At 35.1% G+C, this 20,040-nt stretch overlaps 2 protein-coding genes across 2 annotated transcripts; one reads left to right on the forward strand and one right to left on the reverse strand.

Moving 5' to 3' along the window:
- Positions 1–13,251: 13,251 nt before the first annotated feature.
- Positions 13,252–14,003, reverse strand: LOC114172253. Its single transcript, XM_028056844.1, has 2 exons — positions 13,866–14,003; positions 13,252–13,755 (listed from the first exon to the last, which is right to left on the reverse strand). Exons 1-2 carry the CDS (start codon positions 14,001–14,003, stop codon positions 13,252–13,254), a joined length of 642 nt encoding a protein of 213 aa, XP_027912645.1.
- A 5,539-nt stretch (positions 14,004–19,542) lies between these two features.
- On the forward strand, positions 19,543–20,040 carry LOC114172254 (uncharacterized mitochondrial protein AtMg00300-like). Its single transcript, XM_028056845.1, has one exon. The coding sequence runs from the start codon at positions 19,543–19,545 to the stop codon at positions 20,038–20,040; it is 498 nt and encodes a 165-aa protein (XP_027912646.1).

Consider the following 20,040-nt stretch of genomic DNA (forward strand, 5'->3'; position numbering starts at 1 on the left):
AGCACAAAAAGGATGGAGCATCTACCATTAGACGTCAAGTCTGCATTCCTCAATGGCGTTCTGAAGAATAGATCTATATAAAGCAACCACCAGGATTTGCGGTTAAAGGCCAAGAAGCCAAAGTGTTGAGATTGAAGAAAGCTTTATATGGCCTGAAACAAGCTCCTCGTGCATGGTACAACATAATCGATCAATATTTCACCAATCAAGGATTCAGGAGGAGCAAGAGTGAGCCTACACTATACATCAAGACCCAAGGTCGCATACTATTTTACTCTCTCTCTATATGTAGAGGATCTTATTTATACTGGAACCAATACAAGATGTTGATGGAGTTTAAAGAAGATATGATGAAACCTTTGAGATGACTGATCTTAGCTTGATGAGTTATTTCCTCGGCATAGAGGTAAGTCAAAGAAATGATGGAATATTCATCTCATAAAAGAAATATACAAAATATTTGTTGAAGAATTTAAGATGTATGGGTGCAAACTTGTAAGCACACCACGAGTGACGAATGAGAAACTACAAAAGGTGGATGGAGCACTAGAAGCCGATGCATCTCGATACAGGAGTCTAGTTAGAAGTCTACTTATCTAACGACTACACGACTAGATATCATGTTCGCTACAGTCTTTTATCAAGATTCATGCAAAACCAAGCCAAATACATCTTGGCGTAGGCAAAAGAATTTTAAGTTACCTTTTTTTGCTTGAGGACAAACAAGGTTTTAAGTTTGGGGGAGTGATAATGTAGATTTTTACCATTATCTTGGCTATCTTTTGCTAACAATCAAATCCTCTTGAGCTTTTAACCCACTTAATCCTCACTTTTACTTTGCTTTGTGAATAAATGCAATATAGTTTACATAGATCTAATATACCACTAATCCCCATTTTTGTATCCAATTCAATGATAGAAAGCTTTTGTCTCAAGCCAAAGAAGTTGTCAACTAGAGAAGAAGAGAAAAAAAAAGCCCAAACTAAAGATATGAACTTAGCATTTCAAGGTTGAGCGTCATAATCAAGGTTGAGCCTCATTGCTCTAGCATTTTCCAGTGCTTAGCGTCAGAATTCAAGGCTGAGTGCCATTTTTCTCACATTTTTTGGCGCTGAGCGCCAGAAGCTGACGTTGAGCGGTGATTGACACACGTTTTTTGGACGTTGAGTGGTGCATGGACAACGCTGAGCGACACCTGTGTTGATGTAGCAACTTTAACCTTTTCTTCTGTTTTCTCGAAGGAATACATCTTTGCGTTTGGGACGCGATTTTTCACTCTTGGAAAGCTTGGAGGTGTGCTAGGCTTGTGGGAACTATCCCTTCCTCCTCCTTGTATCTTCCATCTTCCATTTTGTAAGTTTAGGATCTCCATGACAATGGAGAGCTAACCCATTTTGTTGGGGGTAGATGTAACCACTAAACTCTTTGTATTTGCAAATGCTTTGAATATATTAATGCCTATTCCACTAAATGCTAGTATTCTTGTTTCCTTGCTTAATGCTTGTTTGGTTTGATCACCATTGCATGATACTTGGTTCATTGGGTATTGGAAAATATCTTTTGAAACCTAGAAATGAAACAAGATACCTAATGGAGTTTGTGTCTAGGAATGGGCTTGACACATTGGTTGTGTTAACCCTAGTTCATAAGTAGGTTTGTTTGTTAAGAGTTCAAGGGATTGACTCTTAATAGGAAACCTAGGCTCATTTTATTAAGGGATTAGAGTTTGAGGTAGACTTGTGGGTTGACATTAGTTATTAATGGAAAAGGTGTGCTTTCTTTTACATGCATGGGAGTGAGGTCAGTGAAATCTAACCCCTACATACCATTCCATATCAATTCTTGTCTTTTTCACCGTCTAAGCGTTTTTTAACCGCCAAAGTTCACCTTTTATTTTTTTTATTCACAAATTTACTTTCTTACTTGAACTCAAATATGGATTCATTCTTTAGTTTAAATTAGTCACTAATTACGCCATTATTTAGTATACACAAGTTTCTTGGTAACGATATCACGGTCTTATCGATTACTACTTGCACAACCTGGTACACTTGCCGGAGTCTTAATATCACTTGGAATATCATTTGCTTCCGCGTGACAAGTCACACAATCATTGCCAATACAAACAGAAAGGGTGAGCTCGTAACAATATAAACATTAATTTAAATAAAATATAGATTCACCCTATAATTACTTTATTTCACTTAATACTTAGCCAAGAAACCTTACTGCCCTAAGGTTTCCACACACAATTACTTGACCATGGACCCAAGATATAACATACTTCCACGAACCTGCTTGTTCGTGGTATTGCCTATACGAACCTCTTCGCTCGTAGTCCAACTCTACAGACCTCCCCGTCCGTAGTCCAGCACACGTGATCCAACAGCTACGAAACCTCCCCGCTCGTATCCTCACACGAGAGCATCATAATATGAACCTCCCTGCTGATATTATCATGTGTTCACAACTAGCCATGAACCTACCCGCTCATGACCCATCCAAACATCTATTGGTCCAAGTCTCAAATTACAACATACAACACGTAATTAAGAAAAAACTACTGCCCCCAGCGCTATCATTTGGTGCTGCTAAGCGCCGCTAGGTGACAGTCCTACACAGACCACCTGGCAGAAACCTCTTGTCGTCAGGCTCTAGGCAAAGTCCAAAACCACTGTTCTAAGGCAATCGCCTGGCAAGTCGCTCCTTACCACCATGCGCCACACGTTCTAAGGACATCCTTGATAGTCCTATCTCCTGGCGGCCTTTCTTGTGCGCTAGATGCTATACCAATAACGAGACCCCTACTAGTTTTAGCACCTAAAACATATTATGTTTCATCCCAAAATGCCTTCAAGACAATAATCCTTATCCACGAATCAGTGTCTAATTCCAAGTACACTACCATACCACACATGGTTCAATTACATAAACTTACATTCGCAAATTCATCTATTCAAGACATATGATTCACCAATCACTCTATCTTAACACAAATGACTAGTCAAACTTATGGGAGTGACACACAACTAGTATCTTATCACTAGACAACCTACTTTTACCAAACTACAAATGCATCAAACCTTCACCCAAATATCTCTCAATCAAGCTACACAATCATATTGATACCTTAACCCACCACATTATAATTATCCAATGTCCCAAAAGTCCATACCTAAAGAAAACTATGTTTCCAGAACCTGCAATCTCAATTAAAATTATCCTTTATCCTTTTCAATTAGCATTTCCATATCTATTCCCACCTACACATTAGTTTAGCATACCATCATATTCTCTTTGTTAACTCCTTCCAAATCACGAAGGTTTAAGTACATTATTCTCGTCAACTTGAATTTATATTAATAAGCCATAAAACTCAACCATTGCGTCCATCACAACTAGAACGCTAGAACTAGAAACTAGAGCTATCGCCTGGTGGCATATTAGGCACCGCTAGGCGACATACCAATTCTGGGAAAATCTCAATTTTCCCATTCCTGCGAGAATTCCTATCCTTTCCAACCCAATCCTATCATGCAATTGGACCAGGTTCACAGATAATTTATGGAATACATTGCACAAAATATTTCTACGAATTATGTAATAATTAACGCTAGACTCAGAATCCTAATTACATCTTCCTAAAACCTTAATCATACATTTGTATTCCATTAAGCTATGATTTTCTCAACCCATGCACACTATACGCTTGACTCACTTTTATAGCATTAAACCCATAACATGATGCATAAAACATATTCCAAAGTCGCAAGAACCTTGCACCAACAATATTGGAAAAAAGCCCTAATAGCGTCGCGCCGCCTAGCGGTAATTCATCGTCGTCAGGCGGTTCATGTCAGAACCCAGAATCTGGGAAAAAGGGGATGAGTTGCCTGGCGTTCTTCAACACACTAGGCAATTTCTGGGTAGAACCCAAATTTACGAAAACAGCGTGAAACAGATGAATTTCATGCATTTGGACATGTTAGGGCACAACATATAATACACGAATAAAAAATGAAACCCAAATTATTATATTAAAACAAAATATTATTGAGAGGTTAATGGTCATCAATTCTCATTAACTTGATGGTTTTTCAGACAATTAAATACGCATACTAATGGCATACATTTCAGACAATTAAATAAGCATACTAATGGCATACACAAGAATCGAACCTAGTTCTCTCAACATAACCAATTACTCTTAACCACTTGAGCTAGTACTACTTCTTGTCATAACTCTCCTCATTAAATGCCATGAATAATCATTATCCGCATTTATATTAAATAATTATTTATTTAATTATTTAATTTCCTCGAGTCTTACAACTGCCTTACCTCACATCAATAAAAACTAACTTGACTTAATTTGAGTTGCCCGACTAGACTTGATTCTTTGATCTCAGTTTGGGTTCATATTGACCCAATTAATTAAATGATAAGAAACAAAGTTAGATTATGGGTTGAAATTGGACTTAATAATAATAATCAGTAAAGGGAAAAGATGGCTTTTGTGTTCAATTGAACATGGTGATAATCATAGAAGAACAAATTATTGAACTTGAGTTGAATTGGATTAATGATATAAGTTGTGACACATAATCCATAACAAGCTTGTTTAATTGACTAATATAAAAATCATTCACAACTAAAATCTACCAAAAGAAATCAAATTATGAGTTACACATTTGGGCGGACCTTTAGCCCCATTAGGCAGATCTATTCTATATATGAATATTAATTGAACTCTTGTGTATGCCAATTGTTTATTAATTTATTGTTTTATTGTTTTACGGGTATGTTTGAGACTAGAGTAGTAAGATAAAATCATAGATGGGTATGAATTATTAGAAACACGAATTGGCTTTATGCTTGTGCATGTACTTGGTAATTGGGAGTTTGTGGGTTTGAACCTCGGTTAGAGTAAAATTATAATATCTTATATTTTTCCTTAGGGACTACTGGGATGTTACATAGGTTAGAGACATCTCTCAGTGGAAGTGTAGCTAGGGACAGGTTAAAGCCCACCCAACTCATTTGTTTTCTTCAGAAACCTCTTCAATTCCCCACTCTCCCATCTCTCTCAATCTTCCCTCCCAGACACTATTTTCTTCTTACTTCTAACTTAGTTGAAACATTTCGTGAAACAAAGGTTGAATTTGGAACCCATGTTTCGTACTCTGCTAATTAAACCGAACAGCCAGTTCATTCCTTCAAGTAATTGAACACCAAATGTAAGACCCGTGAAATTCAATTAATTAAATAAATAAATAATTAATAAATGCGGGTAGTGAGAGTACTAACTCATGTGGTTGAGAGTACTTTGATTGTGTGAAAAGACTTGGGTTCAAGTCCTATGTATGCCTATTGTGTGTTAGTTAGTTACTATTATTTTTAACAATAAGCTCGACCATGTTAAGTGATAATATAATCATAGAATTATATTAATCATCATGAAACATGAATTGGTTGAATGGTTATGCATTGATTTGACAATTGGCATGGTATGGGTTCGAACCTTGGTGAACCTAAACTAAACTTTCTTTTTCCTAAATTCCTTTGACATGAAGGTGAAAGGGCAAGAAAAACCCTAGCTGAATGGCAACCAAGGGAGGCTTATGGAGAACGAATTGGAGTGTGTTGAGAGAATTAAGAGTCTGTTTGGAGCTGGATTGCGGGAGCACTAAGGGGAGCCATTTTTTTGGCTAAGAAGAACCATCTCACATTCAAAGTAGCAAAGGAGACCAGGTTAGGGGAGTTATACTCATTAAATGTATGCCAAGATTTATTGCATGATGATAATCTTATTTATGCATGAAAACGTGTTGCGTTAATTTTCTGGGTTTCTGGAATTTTCCAGAAACCGCCTGGCAGGAGATGAATGTCTGCTAGGCGACTCATCCTTGCCAAGTTAATTTGGGTTCTTGGAGAAGAACCGCCTGGTGGAAGAACATTCGCCAGGCGACGCGATTCTGTTTGATGCATTTTTATGTTCTCTGGGTTCTGGGCTATCCTGAATCAGTGGAAAAGGTATTAAAATCATTAATCAGCAAATGGTAGTAATTAATTGTGAAACTGTGAGGTAATTGGAGAGGGTTGATGATTTTGAGTAGGTTCTCGAATTAGGGGTTCGAATATTGAGGAATCTTTGATTTTTGGAATCAACTGCAGTAAATTGGATTGACTGTGAATGATTTGTGATAATTTAATATTAGAGCACATCTAATTGTAGTAAGTTGAGTGAATTGGTCAAAGTGGGGTTGAAGAAGATGTTAGGTTCGTAGGTGCAGGGAGGAATTCTGGTTTTCCAAAATTTGGTTGTACCGCCTGGCGGCAAGCTATGGGCCGCTAGGCACCATCGCAAACCATGGAGATTGGGTGGCTATTGAGTGCAGTGAGGAATTGGGCTCCGTTCCAGTCTCGAGGATAATAGTGAGAGGGATTTTGAGTGATATTTGAATGGATAATGATAATACCCAAGGTTGTTTATAAGATGACTGATAGAGATCACTTATTGTAGAAGCACAGTCTTTTGAAGAATACATAAAGAACGTTTGTGTCTCTAAGCGCAGTCTATAAGATGTCATTCCATAGTGTTTTTTTAGAAACGATCTATTTAATAGACATCGCTCCAATAGAGAGCGCTTAAAAGTGTTATCTATTAGCAAAAAAAAAAACGTTGTCTATTGAGTATTTTGGCGTAGTGAAAAATTCAAGTGGTTTGTAACTTTCAATATTTGAAGGGATTTTTTCAATCAAATATTTCTTGATTTGGATAATTAAGAAAGATTGAACCCGTAGAAATGGTGGAATAGGACCTTCAAATTGATTTGATGCAGAGGTTAAGAAAGAACTATATCCTATCTAGAAAATTTTGGAATTATACCACATACTACCTGAATACATTTCTCAAAGCTAGTTTGGACCAAAACCACCTTGGAACCATACCCACGAATCTAGAATTTGAAATGTCAAGAAAAACAAATGTATTTTGCATACACAACCATTTGGGAAATGTACCTAACATGCATGATCACAACCTTATGTAATGCAATTGAAAGAGGGGACCCAATTTTGAGTAAATTTCAAGGTTACTATTGTCAGATAGTCCAAGTAATATAACTTAGATACATAACAAAATGAGAGTCACTAAACACACCATCAAGGAATTTGATTCCATGAATAGTTCCTCTAGTTGAGGTGGACATCGAATATCTTGATGATTTCTCCATTTAGCCTATTACTACCAACATTCAAAACATTTAAACATGGGAATATTGAAGATTAGGTAGTGTGACATTGATTTCATTCATGCCTACAATAACTTTGCATGAATATCTAGCACATCTAGATAAGTGATACATTACTATTGAAATTCTTCACTCAACCTATTATTAATCAATTCCAACGAAGGCAAAGCACATGAATTGCTAAATGATTTTGGAATTCTTGCTTCTAGAAAGTTTGATGAGACTGATAAAATGCCATTGAGATGGTAGTTTGTTACCTTCTATTAACTTCCGTTGTAATCGATTTCCTGAATATACAATGACTTCAAAGCAGAAAATGCTGAAAGGTCAGGAATCGTACCATTAATGTGATTTTGTTACAAGTTCAATTCTTTTAATGAGTATTTAGCACATCCAAATAAATGATTTAATATTATTGAAAACTCATCACTCAAGTTATTTTCCATCATGTCTAATGTGTGCAAAGCACAAGCATTTGCAAATGACTTTGGAATCTCGTCTTATAGAAGGTTTGATGAGATTTATAAAATTCCAATTGAAAAAGTGATTTGTTTGTTACCTTCTTTATCTTTCCATTTAATCGATTGGATGAAAGATCCAATGACTTTAAAGATAAAAAATGCTGAAAAATTAAGTAAAGATTCCGAAATTTGATTACTTGACAAATCCAATATTGTATCGAGTAGCTAATACAATAGATGGGATATGAATGTGCAACAAATATGAAATTTGTTTCATTTGAAATTGCACGACCCATCCAATCCCAAGTCAATATAAAATTGTAACGACTAAAATAATTGACAATTTTTTCTGATTTAACAGTTTAATATAAAGGCTAGAAATACAGTGCTAATAAAAAATAAAAAATACAAATTTCTAGTAGTGAATATGACCTCTTAATCTACCTTTTCTGAATTTCACAGCTATCATATAAATTAGTGACAACTTAACGGAGGTAATATAAAGTGTAGATCTTCCAATCTATTGGACACATATGTCTTTAGAAAGTAGAGTCAATTGTTTGTGGTAGTTACCGTCAATAGTATTCTAACATGAGATGTGGCTAGTGGGTTGCCAGTTAGAAACTTGATTTTGATGTTGATTAAATAAATGAATTGAGATTGTATCCATTAAATATATTATATATATATATATATAATATATATATATATATATATATATATATGAGTATATATGTGTTAGACATAATTAATTAATGACTAATTTAGACAATCTTTTGATAGTCCAAACCTTGATAGCTAAGGTTGGAGACCAATTCACAAATCAGTTATAAAATTTTATTCATAATAGCATAATAGAGAATATTTTAAATACCAATAATTTTTAGTTTATAAATTTGTGTCTAAAATTGATCATTATAGTAACTAATTTTTTGTCTCCAAAATTAGTTACTACTTAGGTTTTTTTCTTGTAGTGTGTGGTATATTAGATTTTAAGTTTTAATTAGTATTTTATTTTAAAATATTTACTATATATTTTAATATAATCGTTAAATAGGTTAAAAAATTCTAGTAAACGTGTCTACTGATCTATTTATGGATAAAAATGACTAAAATATGTTTTTAGAATATAAAATATTTAATTGAAACTTTTAAAACTTTATCAATAAAAAATCTCAATCAGTTCTATTAACGTGGAAATTAATGTATAACAAACACTAAAACATTAAAAAGACTAAAGTATTAATCTAATACTCGTAAAATAATTTATTAAGTTTGTAAACAAATTGTACAAGTTATTCTTCTTTCTCTAAACCTTTTAAATGTCACTACTAAATTATCTAATAATATTTTTAAATATTTTTTGTATTTCTTCATTATTGATAGAATAACATCAATTTCCTAGCCTAAATTGATAAAAATATAACGGCAAAATAACAACTGATAAAAATTATACAGAAAAAAAGCAACCACAACTTTAAAGGAAGATGACTTTAACGCAATGTTCGTATGAGCGAATTACACTGTTGAAGCAGATTTGAGAGAGCGGATATTGGGAATCCAGCGCGTTCGTTTTGGATAATTTGAAGGGATATGCGAGAGAGTATTTGGGGGATGGTTGGATTAATCCATTCCCTCAAAACTGTGAAGATAGTGCATATGGTTTGGCCAAATGACGAAACTACCCTTTCTCTTGTTTCCAAAGCACCTACGTTGCATCTGCCAGATTCCTTCCTCTGCCGAGATTCCTCCTTCCTCTGCTGAGATTCCTGACCAATATTCCCTGGTCAACTAAGCAAGATTCCATTGCATTGTTTATTTTTGAAGATCAGTTTAAAATGCAAGCAACAATGTGATTGAGAATGGTGGTCCGGCTCGCAGTGGTGTTTTAAGAGGTGAGCTATGGTTTGCGTGTAGGAAATCATTCATGCTTTTCATATTCATTGATAAGGAATATATACAAATTACAAGTTATAATTTAGGCTGCTATTATAATTGACAGGCTATAATTTAGGCTAACTAATGTTGCAAAATATACTTAAAATAATAACAAATTATTTGGCATAATAATATCTATCACACCCCTGCAGTTGAAGCGGGAGGTTGACGTACGCTTAGAATGTTCCGAAAATCGTCAAAGATTATGCGCGGAAGGCCTTTAGTGAAGATATCAGCAATTTGATAGCGGGATGGAACATGAAGGACACGGACTTCGCCACGGGTTACTTTTTCACGGACAAAGTGAATGTCCATCTCAATGTGTTTTGTGCGGTGATGTTGGACAGGATTACCCGATAAATAAATGACACTCACATTATCACAGTATACCATTGTAGTTTTGTGAATTGGGAAATGAAGCTCAATAAAGAGGTTCCTAATCCAACAAGATTCAGAAACAACATTATCAACTCCTCTATATTCGGCCTCGACATTAAAGCAGGATAGAGTAGGTTGTCGTTTAGACGACCATGAAATCAAGTTATCACCGAAGAAAACATAATATTCGGAGGTTGAGCGTCTAGTATCGGGACAACCACCCCAATCTGCATCTGTGTAAGAGAGGAGCGTGGTAATTGTTGATTTATACAAATGCATGCCAAATTCAGTAGTACCTTTAAGGTAATGTAATATACGTTTGAGAGCATTCATGTGTTCCTCCTTGGGATCATGCATATGAAGACAAATTTGTTGCACTACATAAGAAATGTCAGGCCTTGTAAGAGTAAGATATTGCAATGTGCCTACAAGACGTCTATAGTTAGTAGGATCCGTATAGGGAATGCCATTACATGCGCCAAGTTTGGGCTTCGTATCAACTGGTGTGGGACAAGGTTTGCAATTAGTCATCCTTGCTCTTTCAAGAATTTGTTCTGCATACTTTTGCTGTGAAAGAAACATACCAGTTGCATTACGGTTAACTGCAATCCCCAAAAAGTAACTAAGTGGACCAAGATCCTTCATAGCGAACTCAGTACTCAAGGATGACATAACTGATTTTCGAAAAGAATGAGAGGAGGCGATCAAGACAATATCATCAACATACAACAAAATATATTCAATATCAAAGTCCTTATGATAGATGAATAATGAATTATCATATTTACTATGATTGAAATCGAGCATGGTCCAATAATCTGCAAACAATTGGTACCAGGCACGAGGGGCTTGCTTGAGGCCATAGAGTGATTTCTTTAACAAGCAAACATATATTCAAGATGAGAGGAATCTTTAAAACCCATAGGATGATGCATATAAACTGTTTCATTGAGATTGCCATGTAAGAAAGCATTTTTTACATCCAATTGATGAATAGGCCATGATTGTGATAAAGCAATGCTCAAAACGATTCGAATGGTCGCCGACTTCACTACGGGGCTGAATGTTTCATCACAATCTACTCCTTTCATTTGTGACCTACCATCACCTACAAGACGGGCTTTATGCCGCTCAAAAGAACCATCAGACTTGTGTTTGTGTCTAAAAATCCACATAGACCGAATTATATTCACATCAGGGGGACGGGGTACTAACTCCCATGTCTTATTTTTAATTAGAGCATTATATTCATCAGTCATGTCATATATCCAATATGGGTCATGAAGAGCACTTACCGAATTTTTAGGCAAAGGTGAAATAGAGGTGGTGGTCAAAGCACTCAAATTATCAGGTGGAGGTCATATGGTGAGACCTGGGATTATTTAAGATGGGCTGATGGGTGGATGTCCGAGAAGAAGAAGAGGTAATGGGTGAGTTTGAAGGAGACATCGGTCGAGAGCTTAGGCTTGGATCTGTGATGGGTGCCATAAAAAAAAAGAGGGGATTGTAGTGTTGGAGTTTGTGGGACAGGTGTGCATAAGTGAGGAATGAAGTGTGGAGTCGTCACTTAAAGGTTCATACACAGTTGGAGATGGATCATGTATTTTTGAGAAAGGATATGTCTCATCAAAAAGTACTTGTCGAGAAATAATTATCTTTTTACTTGAAAGATCAAAACACTTGTAACTGCGATGGTTTGATCGGTAGCCTAGAAATGCACAAGGGGTGGATCGAGCTTGTAACTTATGAATTAGGGCAAGAAATAGAGGGTAGCAAAGGCAACCAAAGACACGAAGATGGGAATAGAGGGGATTTTTCTGATAGAGGATTTGCATCAAGGAACGATATCCTAGAACTTTGGTTGGGAGAATGTTTAGGAGATATGTGGCCATTGAAAGGGCATAGTGCCAAAAAGAAGGTGGCATGGATGAGTGTGCTAATAAGGTTCGAACAATGTTGTTAATTGATTTAATTGTCCGTTCAGCTTTGCCATTTTGAGAAGAGGTGTGAGGGCAAGAAAATCGAAATTGCATTCCATTTTGGCGACAGAAATTTTGAAATGGACTATTATCAAATTCCCTTCCATTATCACATTGGAAATTCTTGATATCTCTTTCAAATTGGGTTTTAATAAGAGTTTTAAAGGATTGAAAAATGAAAAAAACTTGTGATTTTTTAGAAATAGGAAAAGTCCATAAGAATTTGCTAAAGTCGTCAAGAAACAATACATAGTATCGATGGCCAAAAGAGCTAGATATAGGGGAAGTCCAAATATCATTGTGAATAATGTCAAATGGTAATTCAGTGAATGAACAAGAGGCATGAAACGACAATTGCACATGTTTACCAAGAGGACAAGATGTGCAAAAATTGTGACTGTTTTTATTACAATTAATAAAATTTTGATGACGAAGAAAACTAGTAGCTCCTGGATGGCCTAAACGATTGTGCCACAAATTGGGAGACAGAGCAATAAAGGCAGAAGGAAATGTTAGTGGAGATATGGCCTGATTTTTGGGAAGGATGGGATAGAGATCCCCTGAGCTGTTACACCTCATTAGATGGTTCCCCGTTCGCAAATCCTTCACAGAAAATCCAAAAGGATCAAACTCAATAGAAACGAAATTGTCACTTGTAAATTTTCGAACAGATACAAGGTTTTTAATGAGTTTTGGTGCATGCAACACATTGTTTAAGTGTAAAGATGGGTTGGGTGGGGATAGTGTAGTGCTTCCATGACCACAGATAGGAATTAAATGACCATTACCAACAACAATATTATGATTTTTGCTCGAATAAAAATAAGAGGAGAGTGTACCTTTATCTGTTGTCATATGAGAGGTATCACCAATGTCCATGTACCAATTCTCATCCGGTGGAGAGAGGGTAAGGGTATGCATATCCGCATTAATGTTTGTAGGTGTGTTCGCAACAGGAAGTGGTGCTACTGATGTATTGTATGCTTGTTGTGGTGGTCGTTGTCCAAGAATACCAGTTTGACGTGGAGGTCGAGGTTGCCACGAAGTTGTTGGATAAGGACAAGGAGGATGGGCCCATCCAGCCCAGTGATTAAAGAAGGGATGAGGATATGGTGGGTAGGCTTGGTATTGTGGATGCTGGTGTGCTGCACCACCTCGTCCAGCACTTGCACCTCCGCCACCGCTGCGTCCGCCTCTACCATCGCGATTGTTGTTGCCTCGACCTCGAGTGGGTCGCTTACCTCAGTTTGTATTATGACGTCCTAGTGAAGGAGTATTGTGAGTGGTATATGGTTGTGACTGTGAGGGGGATCCATCATCCACAGTTAAAAGGGCGGTGGAACCAGATGCACGAGCTACTCGCTCCTGAATCATGGTTTCTTCCAACTTCAATCGAGAGCATGCGATAGCAAAACTGGGCAAGTTATCCTTTTGTTGCATAACCGTGACAAAACCAGCATAGCCTTCAGTTAAGCCAACAAGCAAGCGGAGTACTAAATGTTGATCTGAAACAGGAGCCCCAACATTGGATAATTGGTCAGCAAGAGATTTAAGTCGATTGCAATAGATGGAGGTCGTTGAGAAATATGCCAAACTCGTGTTTGTGAACTGAGTTTCAAGATAGACTGTCCTAGAGTTTTTGTTATCTTGAAATAAGTCAGCGACATGTTGCCAAGCATTTTCGGCAGAGTCATCAGCCACAAGTATCGATGTGAGAATATCAGGAGAAATAGTGGCATAAATCCACTAGAGTACAGCAGCATCAAGGCGTGTCCATAGTGAGAGATCAGCGGCCTTGGTTATTTGGTACTCTACTATGGCTGTTTCATCCATGGGGGGATGATTTGTTCAAGCACCGAATGAATTTTGGCTTGAACCTTAAATAAGGTTGCCCATGAGTGATATTGGCTCGTTTCCATGTCCAAGGTAATAGGAATAAGATGCTTCACGTTGGTGACAGAGAGGGCAGAGTGATATTTGGAAGTTTCAGCCATTGATGGGCAGCAGTAGAAGGAAAAAAAAATTGGTTGAGAAGGAGAAGGGAAGTGACGGGTAGGTTTATTAGGATTGGAGGAAGGTAACCTAATCTGATACCATGTAGGAAATCATCCATGCTTTTCATATTCATTGATAAGGAATATATACAAATTACAAGCTATAATTTAGGCTAACTAATGCTGCAGAATATACTCAAAATAATAACAAATTATTTGGCATAATAATATCTATCAGTGCGTGTGATTGTTTTGTCTGATGGAGGGGGAAGAAGATGAGGTGGTTCGGTGTGGTGGGCGAGGAAGAGGATGAAGGGGTGGCAGTGGTTGCACGAGGTGGTGGCTGTGCTTGGACGTGGTGGGGTGGTGATATGCACCGGTTAGCTAACCGGTGTTGCTGCAGTGTGTTGAGTGATGGCACCGGTTACGTCATCGGTGCCTTGTTTATTAAAGGTGCCTTGTTTATTAAAGGAATGACACTAGTTACAACACCGGTGTCGTTGGATTTTTTTTTACCTTTTGTTTTGGTTTTCTGCAGGTGGAGGAGTTGGTTGCAGTTGCTGGAGTTGCCGGAGGAGCTATGTGTTTGTACTGGTGGTGAAGGTGGTCGTCGGAGCTGATGAGTTATTCGATGTAAGCAATGCTCCTTTTATGCTACTGCTGGACACATTCAACTCTCATGGCTCTGCTGTTGCTACTGTTCTTCATGCTACCACTCTCAATTTTTGCATCTGGGTCTTGAAGTAGGTTTATGCATCTGTGCTTGGTTTTTAGTTGCCATTTAGTTATTGTTGATTAATTTATCTGTTCATGCCCCAAAATATATTAATGCCTACTTCTTTTTGGCCTTTGGTTTTTGTTTTCCCCTCATTAACATCAGTTTCACCTAACATCTAATATAATCAGTCCTTTGTGCCATTGAAAGTGGCATTTGTTAATTCTTTATTGTTTATGATTTAATCATTTTTCTTATTTTCTCTATTGCACTTACAATTACTGTTTAGAAATTCGAAGAGGAGAAGGGTAAGTGTCTCTTTCAATTTTATTTTTATTTTTGAATTAATTTTAATTATTTTTATGATTAAAATTAATTAATTTAGAAATTATTTTAACAATATCAATTCAAAAAATGCATCTCTTTTTACACAAGAGTATTATGGTAACTTAATAAATATATCTATTTTAATAATTAATTTTGTCTATCACATAAATCAAATCTTTCACTAACTTTCATAAAACTTATCTCCTAATCCACTCACTTTACCCTTTAAATCCACCCAAAAAAACACAAAAATCCATCAACCCAAATCTACACAAATCCATCTTCTCACTCTCCCCATATCCACTCCCCCATAGGAACAAAGCCTAAGGGTGTGTTCGGTTCGTAGGATAGATTTAAGGGAGAGTGTGAAGATGGATTTGTGTTAATTTGAGTGGATGAATATGTGTGTTTTTTTAAGGGGATTTAGAAGGTAAAAAGAGTGAATTTGGAGATGAATTTTGTAAAAGTTAGTGACTAATTTGATTGATGTAATAGATTAAAAAAAAGTTTTAATAGATAAAAATTTAAAAATTACTAAAATATCCTTGATGGTAAAAATAAAATTAAATGATAATTAGATGAATTAAAAATATTAAAATTTAACAATATAGTAATTATCATTAATTATTATACATATTTATATATATATATATATATATATATATATATATTATTATTATTATTTGCTTTTTAAAAACAAACATGGTCCAAAGGAAGTAAAACCATAATACTCTGCAATGAATTTGGAAGACCCATTAGTTTAATAAAAAGTGTACTTGAACTATCATGGATCGAATCCACTCTCACATTTCCTCATGGATTGGTTCCGCCCAGGGGAGGATCTTCCTAGGGTCTTAGGGGCAGGGAGGGGACATGCCACACCCCCCTGCCCCCCTCCCCCTCAAAATTTTTAAATTTATATATATATATATATATATTATAAATATATTTGAAATTTTTTAAATTGTAGGTAGTATATTTTAGGAATTGATGAAAATTAAATTGTGTATTTTTTTTTTTATAAAACACAACATTTAATGTTAATAGATAATAAAATATAAAATAAAATATAATAAAGAATAAAAATATTTCGGTTTAATTTATTTTTTGTCCCTATTTTTGTCTAAAAACTGACACTAGGATTATGTTAATTACACTAACAAAGAAAACCATCCATACTAAGAGTCTCAATTTTAACGAAAAAGTTATTGATCCGTTTTAATAAATTTAACGAAATTTATCGTGAAAGACCAAATTGTATTCGTTTTTCAAAGATCGGGATCAAATTGAGATAAATAACTTGAGGACCAGCTTAACATTTTTAAACGAAAACATGAATCAAAAGAGCAATTAAACCAAATATTTATTAAGATAAATTTTATTTTCCTTCTCATAGTCTTTTTAGTTCTTCACAAATTGTAATCATCTCTCACTCTCATATTTTCTTCTTATTTTTGAAGACACAAATTCATTATTTTTGTTCTCATTTATCCTATTTCTTTCTTATCTCTTGTCTCGATAACGAAAACATTACTTTTTATCTCATAAGTTTTTTGTATATTCATTTTCTTATGAATATAGAAGAAATATAAATAATGTATTATGTGTTTTTTCATAACAAATTTTTAATTGTGACTTGACTATAATATATTTTTCTTTTGATAATTACATGTTTTAATTTTTTGTTGTATTATGATAAATTATTTTTTAATATTATTTACAACGAAGGTATATTGACAAAGAATAAAAGAATAAATTCATTTGTTAAGAGTGATAAAAAAGTAACTATTGATGAAAATAAGATAGACTCTCCTTCTTCACATCTTTGAAACATTATACTAAAGATCAAATTGTTAAGTTAGAGAAACCATTTTTTGAAGCATTATACTAATGATTGAATCTAATAGTCTCAAAATTATATTATTTTGGCTCCTCCAATACTTTCGGTCAAGATCCGCCACTGGTTCCGCCCTCATGGGATCGGATCCCTCTTCATCTGATTCCATCAACCGCACACATGCACATACAGAAAACATATTTAATTTGAGGGTAAAAATGTATTTAAACAAGTATCCATCTCAAATGACCTCAACTTAACCGAGACGGCAAAATCAATAGATCCCGCAAATCGTTACCTTTTCTTACTCTCCAATCCACTTAAACAAACACATATCTGACCTCTAATCCATAGTTGCCATTCTCTATGAATAGTTACTCACCTTTAAGTAAGCATAGCCTAAAAGTCTCTTACTAAAAGTACCCAAAAAAAAAAAAACACGGAGACTTAAAAATTGATTACAAACTTTTATATATTATCATTTATCACCCAACTTGGTACACAAAGTAATTTTTTATTATTTTATATTTTTTTCAAATAAAATACTACTACTTTTCATATTAAATATTTTTTATTTTCTTACGGTTACTTTTAACTTTATAATGAAAGCTATTTGAATATGATTACAAAAACGTTCACTAAAATTTACATAATTTATGAGCATTTTATGTATGATAAAATAGTTTTACATCCCGTATATATATACTTTTGGTTAAAATATTTTGGTCCCAATTTTCATCAAGTTTTGTCAAATCAATCTTAATTTTGTTTTTATTCTCAAATAAATCTTAGTTTTCGTCAATTGTGTTTAATTTGATTTTTTTTAACAGTTTACATAATTAACGGTCATGAATAATGATAGTCACCTGTCACTTCGTGATGTTTTTGTTTTTTTTTAAATTTTTTTAATTATTATCGTTTATGCATATTTTGAGAATTGAAGTGAATTTTCATTTAATTTAAGAATTTGAAATAAAATAATTTTGTTTTAATATCACAAAATAACAATAATGGGCTCATGAATTCACATTTTACTTAGTTCTATAAATGAAAAAAATAATTAAGGAGGCACATGTCAAAATGTTGAATTTGTTCAGATGAATATCTTGAAATAAATAACCAAAGTTTTATTAATGAAAATCATGCAAGTATATTATTATCATAATACATAGCAAAAAAATGTGTAAAAGAAATTGAATTTGAAAATTTTTATCCAACAAAAATCTGATATGATATGATCGCCGCCTGTAATTGTTCCAATAATCAATATCACCAAACGTATCATATAGAACTCTCACACACCCAAATGAAAATAATATGATAACTGAAACCATAAAATCGAAACAAAATACAATCAAGGCCATGTTATTCTGTGAGACTCAAACAGTGAAATTAAGCATCACTAACAACTAAAACACATATAAGTCATAATTTTAATGGAGTCAAATAGTGAGAACAAGGTTATTGAATTTATTCAACAACCACCATGATGTAGAGTTAGAGAATTAGACGATGACACCATGATAGAGACCACAAAAGAACATTTTCACTTTCTGATTTGAACTACATTCTCATCTGTAAGGAAAATCATTTGAAAGTGTTAAGATGCCTTGAATGTTATGTTGTCCCTTCATCTTCCTTACTTCATATATTTATGATATAGTTATGGGTTGTAATGAGGTTTAAAGGGGCTGTTATTTTTTACACTTTTATAAGGCTAAAAGGCATCTGTATCATGTATCTCTCTATCATTATTCAGAAATAAGAAACTCTTGAACTGCCCCGTGGACGTAGGTCACATTGACTGAACCACGTAAATTTGTGTGTCTTCTTTTTCTCTTAATCTGTTTCTTTTCATCTTGGCATAACAAGTGGTATAAAGAGCTCTAGGTTACACTAGGGACCTACTCTGGAGAAACGCAATGTCTTCGTACAAATTCGATATTGATAAATTCAATGGATCGAATGATTTCATTTTGTGGAAATTGAAGATGAAGGCGGTTCTGGTGCATCAGGGGTGCGCTGCAGCACTAGAGGGTGCAGATCAATTACCAGCGACTATGACAGATGATGCGAAGAACTTGATGTTGGAAAAAGCACACAGTTTGATTCTCTTGAGTTTGACTTATGAAGTTCTGAGAGAGGTGGGTGAAGAGACAACAGCTGCAGGGATGTGGACGATGTTGGAAGATAAATTCCAGAAAAAATCTCTAACCAATCGGTTGTATTAGAAACAACGTCTCTATACGTTGCAGATGTTTGAGAATATATCTGTGAGAGATCATCTTGATAACTTTAATCGAGTTATCTTGGATCTACAAAGTATTGGAGTTAAAATTGATGATGAGGATCAAGCTATTATTTTGTTATGTTCTCTGTCGAAATCATATGAAAATTTTATTGATACTATGTTGTATGGCAGGGATAGTATTACTGTCAACAACGTGAAAGACAATATGCTCAGATGAAGGAGATGGCGGAGATGTTTTGACGGTCAGCACTATTGGTTCTGCTGATACATGGGTCATGGATACCGGTGCTTCTTATCGCATGACTTTTAACAAGGAGTTGTTTAGTTCATTTAAAGAATGGAATGGCAGTGTAAAGTTGGGTGATGATGAGGAGCTTGGTGTGAAGGAAGTGGTGCTGTGCAGATAAAAATGTATGATGGCATTGTTAGAACGTTTGATGCTTGGTATGTTCCTGGCTTGCAAAAGAACCTGATCTCTATTGGTACCTTAGACAAACAAGGGTACAATTTTTCAGGAAAAGATGGACAAATTACAGTTTCCAAAGGTGCTCTGGTTGTCATGAAAGGAAAGCTACAACATGGAATTTATGTTATGCTTGGCCATTCCTTTCAGGGAACGGTGTCTGTATCCCACTCCTTAGAGCAACATGTTGATAATACAGAATTATGGCATCGTAGATTGGGTCATATGAGTGAACGTGGTCTTGCTGTGTTAAGTAAACAAGGATTGTTGGGTGGAGCGGTGACAGGGAAATTGAAATTTTGTGAATCTTGTGTTATGGGTAAAAAACGCAGGCTGAAATTTTGTCACAGTAAGCACACTTCAACTGAAAAATTACAATATGTTCATTCTGATTTATGGGGTCCTTCCCCTGTCTTGTCTCATGGAAGATGCAGGTATTTTTGA

This window comes from Vigna unguiculata, unplaced genomic scaffold (assembly GCF_004118075.2).
Source record: "Vigna unguiculata cultivar IT97K-499-35 unplaced genomic scaffold, ASM411807v1 contig_51, whole genome shotgun sequence".
Classification (NCBI taxonomy): domain Eukaryota; kingdom Viridiplantae; phylum Streptophyta; class Magnoliopsida; order Fabales; family Fabaceae; genus Vigna; species Vigna unguiculata.